Source organism: Globicephala melas, chromosome 6 (genome assembly GCF_963455315.2).
Source record: "Globicephala melas chromosome 6, mGloMel1.2, whole genome shotgun sequence".
Taxonomy (NCBI): Eukaryota; Metazoa; Chordata; class Mammalia; order Artiodactyla; family Delphinidae; genus Globicephala; species Globicephala melas.
Window position 1 is genome coordinate 47,456,222 of NC_083319.1, and position 12,853 is coordinate 47,469,074.

Sequence of the window (12,853 nt, forward strand, 5' to 3'; positions counted from 1 at the left end):
AGCAAAGTAAAAACCCATGAGACCAAACAAATGAAGAGGAAATAGGCAGTCTACCTGAAGAAGAATTCAGAGTAATGATAGTGAAGATGATACAAAATCTTGGAAATAGAATGGAGAAAGTACAAGAAACATTTCACAAGGAACTAGAAGAACGAAAGAGCAAACACACAATGATGAACAACACAATAAATGAAATTAAGAATTCTCTAGAAGGAATCAATAGCAGAATAACTGAGGCAGAAGAACGGATAAGTGACCTGGAAGATAAAACAGTGGAAATAACTACTGCAGAGCAGAGTAAAGAAAAAAGAATGAAAAGAATCGAGGACGGTCTCAGAGACCTCTGGGACAACACTAAATGCACCAACATTCGAATTATAGGGGTCCCAGAGAAAGAGCAAGGAACTGAGAAAATATTTGAAGAGATTATAGGTGAAAACTTCCCTGATATGGGAAAGGAAATAATCAAGTCCAGGAAGCACAGACAGTCCCATACAGGATAAATCCAAAGAGAAACATACCAAGACACAAATTAATCAAACTATCAAAAATTAAATATAAAGAAAAAATATTAAAAACAGCAAGGGAAAAGCAACAAATAATATACAAGGGAATCCGATAAGCTTAACAGCTGATTTTTCAGCAGAAATTCTACAAGCCAGAAGTGAGTGGCAGGACATATTTAAATTGATGAAAGGGAAAAACCTACAACCAAGATTACTCTACCCAGCAAGGATCTCATTCAGATTTGACACAGAAATTAAAACCTTTACAGACAAGCAGAAGCTAAAAGAATTCAGCACCACCAAACCAGCTTTACAACAAATGCTAAAGGAACTTCTCTAGGCAGGAAACACAAGAGAAGGAAAAGACCTACAAAAACAAGCCCAAAACAATTAAGAAAATGGTATTAGGAACATACATATTGATAATTACCTTAAATGTAAATGGATTAAATGCTCCAACCAAAAGACACAGACTGGCTGAATGCATACAAAAACAAAATCCATGTATATGCTGTCTACAAGAGACCCAATTCAGACCTACAAACACATACACACTGAAAGTGAGGGGATGGAAAAAGATAATCCATGCAAATGGAAATCAAAAGAAAGCTGGAGTAGCAATTCTCATATCAGATAAAATAGACTTTAAAATAGAGACTATTACAAGAGACAAGGAAGAACACTACATAATAATCAAGGGATCAATGCAAGAAGAACATATAACAATTGTAAATATTTATATACCCAACAGAGGAGCACCTCAATACATAAGGCAAATACTAACAGCCATAAAAGGGGAAATCGACAGTAACAGAATAATAATAGGGGACTGTAACACCCTGCTTTCACCAATGGACAATTCATCCAAAATGAAAATAAACAAGGAAACACAAGCTATAAATGACACATAAACAAGATGGACTTACCAAAAAAACAGAATACATTTTCTTCTCAAGTGCTCATGGAACATTCTCCAGGATAGATCATATCCTGGCTTGCAAATTAAGCCTTGGTAAATTTAAGAAAATTGAAATAGTATCAAGTATTTTCTCTGACCACAACGCTATAAGACTAGATATCAATTAAGGAAAAAATACAAACACATGGAGGCTAAACAATACACTAGTAAATAACCAAGAGATCACTGAATAAATCAAAGAGGAAATCAAAAAATACCTAGAAACAAATGACAATGAAAACATGACGACCCAAAACCTATGGGATGCAGCAAAAGCAGTTCTGAGAGCGAAGTTTTTAACAATACAGTCCTACCTCAGGAAAAAAAAAACATCTCAAATATTTAACAACCTAACCTTACACCTAAAGCAATTAGAGAAAGAAGAACAAAAAACCCCCAAAGTTAGCAGAAGGAAAGAAATCATAAAGATCAGATCAGAAATAAATGGAAAAGAAATGAAGCAAACAATAGCAAAGATAAAACTAAAAGCTGGTTCTTTGAGAAGATAAATGAAACTGATAAACCATTAGCCAAACTCAAGAAAAAAAGGGAGAAGACTCAAATCAACAGGATTAGAAATGAAAAAGCAGGAGTAACAACTGACACTGCAGAAATACAAAGGATCATGAGAGATTACTACAAGCAACTATATGCCAATAAAGTGGACAACCTGGAAGAAATGGACAATTTCTTAGAAAAGCACAACTTTCTGAGGCTGAACCAGGAATAAATAGAAAATATAAACAGACCAACCACAAGCACTGAAATTGCAGCTGTGATTAAAAATCTGCCAACAAACAAAAGCCCAGGACCAGATGGCTTCACAGGCAAATTCTATCAAACATTTAGAGAAGAGCTAACACTCTTACTTCTCAAACTCTTCCAAAATATAGCAGAGGGAGGAACACTCCCAAACTCATTCTACGAGGCCACCAACACCCTGATGCAAAACCCGACAAATATCCCACAAAAAAAGAAACCTACAGGCCAATGTCACTGATGAATGCAGATGCAAAAATCCTCAACAAAATACTAGCAAACAGACTCCAGCAGCATATTAAAAGGATCACACACCATGATCAAGTGGGGTTTATCCCAGGAATGCAAGGATTCCTCAATATATGCAAATCAAATCAGTGTGATACACCATATTAACAAATTGAAAGAGAAAAACCATATGATAATAGATGCAGAATAGGTTTTCAACAAAATTCAACACCCATTTGTGATAAAAACCCTCCAGAAAGTAGACATAGAGGGAACTTACCTCAACATAATAAAGGCCATATATGACAAACCCACAGCCAACATCATTCTCAATGGTGAAAAACTGAAACCATGTCCACTAAGATGAGGAACAAGACAAGGTTGCCCACTCTCACCACTCTTATTCAACATAGTTTTGGAAGTTTTAGCAACAGCAATCAGAAAAGAAAAAGAAATAAAAGGAATCCAAATCAGAACAGAAGAAGTAAAACTGTCACTGTTTGCAGATGACGTGATACTATCATAGAGAATCCTAAAGATGCCACCAGATAACTCCTAGAGCTAATCAATGAATTAGGATACAAAATTAATGCACAGAAATCTCTTGCATTCCTATACACTAATGATGAAAAATCTGAAAGTGAAATTAAGGAAACACTCCCGTTTACCATTGCAACAAAAAGAATAAAATATCTACGAATAAATCTACCTAAGGAGACAAAAGACCTGTATGCAGAAAACTATAACACACTGATGAAAGAAATTAAAGATGATACAAACAGATGGAGAGATATACCATGTTCCTGGATTGGAAGAATCAGCATTGTGAAAATGATTATACTACCCAAAGGAATCTACAGATTCAATGCAATCCCTATCAAACTACCAGTGGCATTTTTCACAGCACTAGAACAAAAAATTTCACAATTTGTATGGAAACACAAGAGACCCCGATAGCCAACGCAATCTTGAGAAAGAAAAACGGAGCTGGAGGAATCAGGCTCCCTGACTTCAGACTATATTACAAAGCTACAGTAATCAAGATAGTATGGTAGTGGCACAAAAACAGAAATACAGATTAATGGAACAGAACAGAAATCCCAGAGATAAATCAACATGCATATGGTCACCTTATCTCTGATAAAGGAGAATATACAATGGAGTAAAGACAGCCTCTTCAATAAGTGGTGCTGGGAAAACTGGACAGCTACATGTAAAAGAATGAAATTAGATCACTCCCTAACACCATACACAAAAATAAACTCAAAATGGATTAAAGACCTAAATATAAGGCCAGGCACTATAAATCTCTTAGAGGAAAACATAGGCAGAATACTCTATGACAAATCACAGCAAGATCCATTTTGACCCACCTCCTAGAGAAATGGAGATTAAAAATAATAAACAAATGGGACCTAATGAAACTTAAAAGCTTTTGCACAGCAAAGGAAACCATAACCAAGACGTAAAGACAGCCCTCACAGTGGGAGATATTTGCAAACAAAGCAACTGACAAAGGATTAATCTCCACAATATACAAGCAGCTCATGCAGTTCAATATCAGAAAAAACAACCCAATCCAAAAATGGGCAGAAGACCTAAATAGACATTTTTCCAAAGAAGATATACAGATTGCCAAGAAACATTTGAAAGGATACTCCACATCATTAATCATTAGAGAAATGCAAATCAAAACTACAATGTGGTATCACCTCACACCCGCTAGAATGGGCATCATCAAAAAATCTAGAAACAATAAATGGTGGAGAGGGTGTGGAGAATGGGAACCCTCTTGCACTGCTGATGGGAATGTAAATTGATACAGCCACTATGGAGAACAGTGTGGAGGTTCCTTAAAAAACTAAAAATAGAACTACCATATGACCCAGCAATCCCACTACTGGGCATATACCCTGAGAAAACCATAATTCAAAGAGTCATGTACCACAATGTTCACTGCAGCACTATTTAAAACAGCCAGGACAGGGTAGCAACCTACTTGTCCATCGACAGATGAATGGATAAAGAAGATGTGGCACATATATACAATGGAATATTATCAGCCATAAAAAGAAACGAAATTGAGTTATTAGTAGTGAGGTGGATGGACCTAGACTCTGCCATACAGAGTGAAGTAAGTCAGAAAGAGAAAAACAAATACCATATGCTAACACATATATATGGAATCTAAAAAAAAAAAACGGTTCTGAAGAACCTAGGGGCAGGACAGAAACAGACGCAGATGTAGAGAATGGACTTGAGGACACGGGGAGGGGGAGGGGTAAGATGAGACGAAGTGAGAGAGTGGCAGTGACTTGTGTACACTACCAGGCGTGGGATAGATAGGTAGTGGGAAGCAGCCACATAGCACAGGGAGATCAGCTTGTGCTTTGTGACCACCTAGAGGGGTGGGATAGGGAGGGTGGGAGGGAGACGCAAGAGGGAGGGGATATGGGGATATATGTATACGTATAGCTGATCCACTTTGTTATACAGCAGTGGCGAACACATCAGTGTAAAGCAATGATACTCGAATTAATATGTTAAAAAAAAAAAGGATCTAGCTTCCCTTATAAGATTCTCCTGCATTCCAATAAATGTTTCAGTGTCTATTTTTTTTCTATAGGGAAGCTGTTGTGACTGACTAGTTCATGAAATCAATGCTTTTTGATCAACTTCCTTTTACGTACCTCAGAAATATCACCAACAAAATCCCCATAAAACAGGTCAATGGGAGAGTCAGATGCTTTGGGGTTGATCAGGAGGGCATCAAATTCCTTGCCCACTTCAAAGTTTCCAATCTGTCTATCCAGCCCCAGGGCTACAGGATGGAATAAATTAATAAACAGTTAGTATTTTTAGCCATTGGACCATGCAAATATCCCAATTTGCAAGGACAGAATCTGCCAGTGTGTCACTAGAAAAAAATTAGTATCTTAATAGTGAAGCATTCCAATAGGTCGCAAGACTTCGACTTACAGAAGGCAGAGTAAGCACAGGGAAAGCAAAATCTGAGAATAAAAAGAGTTCTCTTCAACACCATGATCGTAATTCTGATGTTGTCTCTCTGTTTCAGCTCTATCAGTTCCCTTCACAGTCCAACTGGTCTGTGGTTTCCATTCACCTCTCTAAGAAACATGATGATGGACATAATATCTTTCTTTCTCTCCTATTCTCCTTCCAACATTCCAGCTCCTTTCCTTGCCCTTTTTGTTTTTTGTTGTTGTTGTTGTTCTGTGAAATAGCTGACAAGGTCTATTTTTGTGGCAGTGAAATGAACTTCAAGTAAGTAAAAAATAATTATCTTTTTGCATATTTTTCAATGCAGGCATATCCATCCTAAGTTCCTTAGTTTAAATCCTTTGAATAGAAAAAATTCACTTCTGAAAGTAAATAGATTTTCATAACTCAAGAGTCCCAGTGCTTTTGAAAGCAGACTAATTTCTCTGTAACCTTAAAGATTTTCTCGTTGCCAGAGAAGAATGGTTCTCTAAAATAGGGCATAGGTCAACAATGTCTATTGACTTGATCCATCTCCCAGCTAGAATTCTTACTCCGTGAATAGTGGATGTCGAGGAAGAACATCTCTCATTTTTATGGTTTAGTTTCAGAAGATGAGGGTAGTTGGTTTTCCTGGTCAATGAAGGTATTGAATTTAAAGCTCCTTAAAGCCAGAATCTGGATAGAGTAGCATGCATGAAAGAAAGGTCAGCTGGAGTGCAGCATTACTTACTTGAATTTTTACATGTATTTGCTGTATTCTGGCACTGTCAGAATACAGTCCTATGTGAAAATATTAGACACCATATTCCTGTTAGACAATACCCACTACGTTATATTTCTAGGTACGGATATCCAGAAGTCTTTTGGCAATGCTCTAAGCACAGATTTAGAAATCTTGCTTGTTCTTAAATGGTTATTTAAAGGGCAACTCTTTTATTCTCAGAAAAGAAAAAGATTTTTTTAAAGAGTTCTTAAAGAGGTGCAAACATAATTAGAAATGTTAAAAGTGGTCAGGTGACTTCCACTGATGGTGGGGGGAAGAACTGAATGTAATAGAAAATCACTGGAAATTATCTCCTCCTTCATCGATTACACTCTACTTCGTTTTTCCCTTGACAAACAGCATGACAAACGTGAGTTTTTGATGACTGTATTCAACATAAAACTGTGTGTTTAATAGGCCAGATAACCAGGTTCATTTGCCAGGAATTGATGGTATTTTATATATATATATATATATATATATATATATATATATATATAATTAACTGGACTGTTTGTTAGAACCTGGGGAGTTCAGGTATGAACTAACCAAAAAAAACCACAACTACTGTCAGTGAATTGTAAATTGATCTAAATTCACATTATTTCAGAGAGGCCTAGCTGGGCTGGTAAGCAACTCAAATGCATTTTAGGAAATGCAGTTTTACTGTCTTTGGAGCAAATGTTGGCTCTGTGAAGGTGATTTATGCACATCTTGATCTTGAGAGTGAATGTAAAGCGGGGAAGATGGCAACTTTAAACAGGGATGCATTCATCTCATTCACTCAGACTCTTGTAGAGACACAAGCTGAGAAGAAATTTCATAACAGCGGCCCAGAAAATAGATTTGAAAGCTATACGGTAAGGTAGAAATGATTTGGTAAGCACCCCATGCCGGCCTGGTCGCATACAGGATCCTGATGAAACAACTCACAGAGAGCCTAGAATAAAAAAAGCACTATTTAAATACAAGTAATTTACACCATGAAAATCAGATGGTAGGACAACTCAGATGTGAAAACGGGGGTGGGGTAGGGAGTGTCACACTTGTTTAAAGAACAGAACTTTTAAAACTTGGAACTTTAGAAAATGAAATCATAAGACTGGGGGAAATGCAAAGCGCATGACCTTTGCTTTCCTTCTTGAAATGTTCTTTATGGCATTCATCATAGCCCAGAACATTCAGAGAAGAGCCAGGAAGTTTCTCTTCCCAGGATACCCTGGCCTCCATCATACTTCATTTATAAGATCTAGGGTATATATCGTAAATATAAAAATATTAAAATATATTAAAAATATACGCCTGTCTTAAGATCTATGTTTTTCTCACTAACTACCTAAGGTTTCATGATATGTTTACCATCATCCATCCAGATTATACTATAATACTTAAAGTGACAGAGAGCAATACAGTTACCACTTTCTATTTTTTCAATAAAAATACAGTTACATGTGAGACCTGGGAAAAGGTGATGAACAATATTTGCATATCAGTCAACTATACTTCTCCATCTTTCTCCTTTGAAAGAGGCTTGGGTAATTAGTGTACTTAAGTATATAAACAAAATACATAGTCTAAGCCAGGATTTATACAGGAAGATATTGCAGTGGAAGGCAGTGGGTAACACCCTGCACTCTCGCATCAGATTTTCTGGATTCAAATCATGGCACACTGTAGCTTGACAGGTGTGTAAGCCTCACTCAGGTACCTTGTTGGTAAAATGGAATTAATAGTGGTTCTGAGGATTAAATAACAGCATCCATAAAGCATGTTGCATAGTGCCTATCACATGGTAAGGGCCCAATAAGTCTTGGCCATTATTGTTATTATTACTACTTAAGCCAATAGAGAGCATGTTACTTGACTCAGTGGAAAAAAACTGATTAAAGAACTCGTATGCATGTGACCAATGCAAGTATCCATTAAAACAATTAATATGATAATTGCATACTGAACATCTCTTCTGCCAAAAACAGGGAACTTGCTTAAAGAATGATGCCTCCACCACATGCTTGAACATGTACTTGCTAAGTTTTGGTTATATTATATGAGATGCAACAGTCATGAATATGGGTGTGCCTGCTGATGCCACTATCACGAGCCTTCACACTGCAGCAAAGGACACATTGGCATGGTGGTATGTACATCGTGTGAGAAATAAAATGCTCATTACCTTGGCTGCCTCCAAGAGTAGCTAGTCTGAAGACCTCTTTGAGGGTGAGGCTTTTCGCATTTATCTTATTAACTGAAAGCACGTTGGAAACCATCACTGCTCTTCTGATTGCATCAAGCATGGAAGATGAATAACCACCAGCCACATCTGTGGTAGATAAAATAAAGCCAAAACAGTAATTTTATGAGATAAATGGAATGTTAGGTATATAGGATTTTTCCTGTTTTTAATGACAGATATTCACTCTTTAATATACTTCAAAGAAAAGATCTTATCTATAAACACAGAATAGACACAGACTAACATTTAAAGGAGTTCAAAACCTGCAGTTAGTATCAAATGTATACTTGTATTAGTTTTCTAGGGCTGCTGCAACAAATTATCACAGATGTGGTAGTTTGAAACAGCAGAAATTCATTCTCACACAGTTTCGGAGGGCAGAAGTCTTAAAGTGTTGGCAGGGCCACCAACCCTACAAAGGCTCTAGGGAAGAATCTTTTCTAGTTTCGTCCATTTTCTGGCAACTCCTGGCGTTCCTCGGCTTGTGGCAGTATAACTCCAGTGTCTGCCTCCATCTTCAAATGGCCTTCTTCCCTCTGTGTCTTTATGTACCTCTCATTGTCTCTCTTATAAGGACATTCGTTACTGGATTCACCTTAATTCAGAATGACTTCATCTTGAGATCCTTACCTTAATTACATGTGCAAAGACCTTTATTACAAATAAGGCTACACTTACATGTTCCTGGTAGACATCTCTTTTTTGGGGAGGTGGTAGGGCGAGCACAGTTCAACCCAGTACAATGCCCAAATGTTTAATAAAGCTAAGAGAAAAAACATCTCGGAATATTCCCTAAACTCAAATAAATAAAAATAATCTCACAGCTCTATGCTCTAAAAACTTGACCTATTTTAATTCTGATGAGAACTTTGAGAATTAAAAAGCTACTTTATATTTTTTTCAGGGAGAGCTTTTAGAATGACCTATATATTCTGGAAAATTGGTGTAATAAATGAGCAATGCTGATATAGACAGCTTTATATTTGTCCCTGGCATCATTAGATGAGGAATGAGATCTTTATAGTGATTTAAATAAGTCCCTAATCATAATTAAATTGAAATACTACCTTTGACAAGAATGAATATAGAAGTTATTTAATGAGTTTATATAAATGTCAAGTAAGTTTACATGTTTTATTAGAGGAAAAGTACATCTATAGCTTATAAAATACACTTTATATTTCAAGGGTTCCTTCTGTCATGTCTAGGAAGACATATATAATTGTTAGTGCCTATATATATTGCAAAGATAAAAAATAATAGCCTATTAAATAATAATCCTAGATTGCAGTTTAATTTTATGTTCAACTGCCTTACATGTCTTTAGATAAACTTACATGATTTTTTTTAAATCTTTTGTTTAGCCAGAATAGTATTGCCAGAAGATCATCCAGTTCCTTGACAACTTTTACTCATCGACTTAGTTAGTCCACTTTAATATACAGTAACCATCAATTAGCCTTTCATTTTATCATAGCATCAAACTAAGAAAACAAATACAATTTGGGAATAATGCACATTAAGCTTTGAAATATTTTGTCTACTGATTCTTTATTACCAGAACAAAGAAAGTGTTCAGTCTAAAAGAATAAAATGCTATCACTACATAATATGGAAATATGTAAAGATTGAATATATATTTCAAAATATGTGGGTGAAGAGTGGAAGGAAACAGAAAAACAAAAGCAATGCTCTTAGGATGGTGTGAAGATGGAAGATTTAAATACTTGCAGTTATAAAAACAGGTTTTATAAAATATGACAGAAAGTAGTCTTTTCCTCAGTATCTAACCAGAACTATCCATTTACAAAGAATAAGGATAGATTAGGAAATAATGCTATGTAATTTCCTGAGAAAATTTTGAGAGCCATCTTATGTTGCTGACTTATAAGATGACTTAATCATCCTTTATTCTTCTGGATGTTGTTAATGAAGTAGCTTCCAACATGGAACAATACTGGGCAGATGAAAGAATGAACCCTGGACCACACAAACGATGATATTTAGTCAGAACCATATGTGTAAGACTCAAGCTTTTCTTCGAAGAATTTCCAGCATGATACTAACTTCCCGATCCCTGCCCTGCCCAGTGAGCTAAGCCCGGGAGGCTTCTTCTTCCCTCCACAGCACATGTAATGTAGGTAGAATCCGCGCTTTATCTGTAACAAGAGGCAGAGTGATAGGCTGGAAAAAGAAACGGTGAACTTCCACATTTTACCGACCTGGTTTTAAACTGTGGATTTGGACTGGTTTTTGCTTTGTTGACCTTTGATTGTTACTCAGTACTTATGACCCTCAATTTTCTCAGAAAATAGAAATAACATCATTTATCTTAACAGTTGCTGAGAAAATCTAGTTAAATAATATAAGTGCTGGGGAATGAGGACCAAAGGGTAGAGACTGCATGGGAGAATGGTGGAGGGAAGAAAATGGGTGCTTTTTCTCAGAAAATCTGTTCCCTAACCCCATGCCACCTCTACTATCATGAAAAAGAGTGGCACTATCACTTCTTTGCCAGAGTCAAGATAAGGATATTATTTATTACAAGAAGCTAAGAAAACTGTATAAGAGTAAAAACTTGAGCAAGAGGGCAATAGAAAAATAAAAGGAAGTAATTTTACATGTGTGTGTTCATCTTATGCGTTCATCCATTTACTGACAAATTTACTAAGCACCTTCTTTGTGCCTGATTTATTTAAGCACTCATAAATGAAAGTTACAGGTTCCACATGAGCTTACTATCTAGTGGAGGAGAAGGAAAAGAGACATAAACAAATATTAACTATAAACTGTGTTCAGTTAGTGATAAAGAAAATGGAGGTAGAACGCCCATTTATTTACTTATTGTCAAATAGGTAAATAAACAGATTTTATTAGCTAGAGTAATTTTTTTTCTTCAGCATCTTTATTGGAGTATAATTGCTATACAATGTTATATTCGTTTCTGCTGTACAACAAAGTAAATCAGCTATATGCACACACATATCCCCATATCCCCTCTCTCTTAAGCCTCCCTCCAACCCTCCTTATCCCACCCCTCTAGGTGGTCACAAAGCACCGAGCTGATCTCCCTGTGCTATGCAGTTGCTTCCCACTAGCTATCTATTTTACACTTGGTAGTGTATATATATCAATGCTACTCTCTCACTTTGTCCCAGCTTACCCTTCCCCCCCCACAGGTCCTCAAGTCCATTCTCTACATCTGCATCTTTATTCCTGTCCTGCCCCTACCCTAGGTTCTTCAGAACCATTTTTTTTTTTTAGATTCCATATATATGTGTTAGCATACGGTATTTGTTTTTCACTTTCTGACTTCACACTGTATGACAGACTCTAGGTCCATCCACCTCACTACAAATAACTCAATTTCGTTTCTTTTTATGGCTGAGTAATATTCTATTGTATATATGTGCCACATCTTCTTTATCCATTCATCTGTCAACAGACACTTAGGTTGCTTCCATGTCCTGGCTATTGTAAATAGTGCTGCAATGAACATTGTGGTACATGACTCTTTTTGAATTATGGTTTTCTCAGGGTATATGCCCAATAGTGGGATTGCTGGGTCATACGGTAGATCTATTTTTAATTTTTTAAGGACCCCCTCATACTGTTCTCCATAGTGGCTGTATCAATTTACATTCCCACCAAAAGTGCAAGAGGGTTCCCTTTTCTCCACACCGTCTGCAGCATTTATTGTTTGTAGATTTTTTGATGATGACCATTCTGACTGGTGTGAGGTGATACATCATTGTGGTTTTGATTTGCATTTCTTTAATGATTAGTGATGTTGACCATCCTTTCATGTGTTTGTTGGCAATCTGTATATCTTCTTTGGAAAAATGTCTATTTAGGTCTTGTGCCCGTTTTTGGATTGAGTTGTATGGGTTTTTTTTTTTTTTTTATATTGAGCTGCATGAGCGGCTTGTATATTTTGGAGATTAATCCCTTGTCAGTTGCTTTGTTTGCAAAAATTTTCTCCCATTCTCAGGGTTGCCTTTTCGTCTTGTTTATGGTTTCATTTGCTGTACAAAAGCTTTTAAGTTTCATTAGGTCCCATTTGTTTGTTTTTGTTTTTATTTCCATTACTCTAGGAAGTGGGTCAAAAAGGATCTTGCTTTATGTCATAGCGTGTTCTGCCTGTGTTTTCCTCTAAGAGTTTTATACTTTCTGGCCTTACATTTAGGTCTTTCATCCATTTTGAGTTTATTTTTCTGTATAGTGTTAGGAAGTATTCTAATTTCCTTCTTTTACATGTAGCTGTCCAGTTTTCCCAGCACCACTTATTGAAGAGACCGTCTTTTCTCCATTGTATATTCTTGCCTTCCATATCAAAGATAAGGTGACCACATGTGTGTGGATTTATCTTTCTATCGTGTTCCATTGATCTATATTTCTGTTTT

The 12,853-nt window shown here is 36.4% G+C and overlaps 1 protein-coding gene and 1 long non-coding RNA gene across 4 annotated transcripts in view; one reads left to right on the forward strand and one right to left on the reverse strand.

Moving 5' to 3' along the window:
- LOC132597474 (uncharacterized) overlaps window positions 1–12,853 on the forward strand; it is a 127,678-nt gene that overhangs the window by 79,326 nt on the left and 35,499 nt on the right. The window lies entirely within an intron of this gene.
- The window catches only part of GDA (guanine deaminase), a 133,761-nt gene that overhangs the window by 7,280 nt on the left and 113,628 nt on the right, over window positions 1–12,853 (reverse strand). For both annotated transcript variants that reach the window (XM_030877007.2, XM_030877008.2), the window contains exons 11-12: window positions 8,391–8,537; window positions 5,142–5,272 (exon numbers count right to left, since the gene is read on the reverse strand). In XM_030877007.2, coding sequence (XP_030732867.1) covers window positions 5,142–5,272; window positions 8,391–8,537 — 278 coding nt within the window. The remainder of the gene's footprint in view (window positions 1–5,141; window positions 5,273–8,390; window positions 8,538–12,853) is intronic.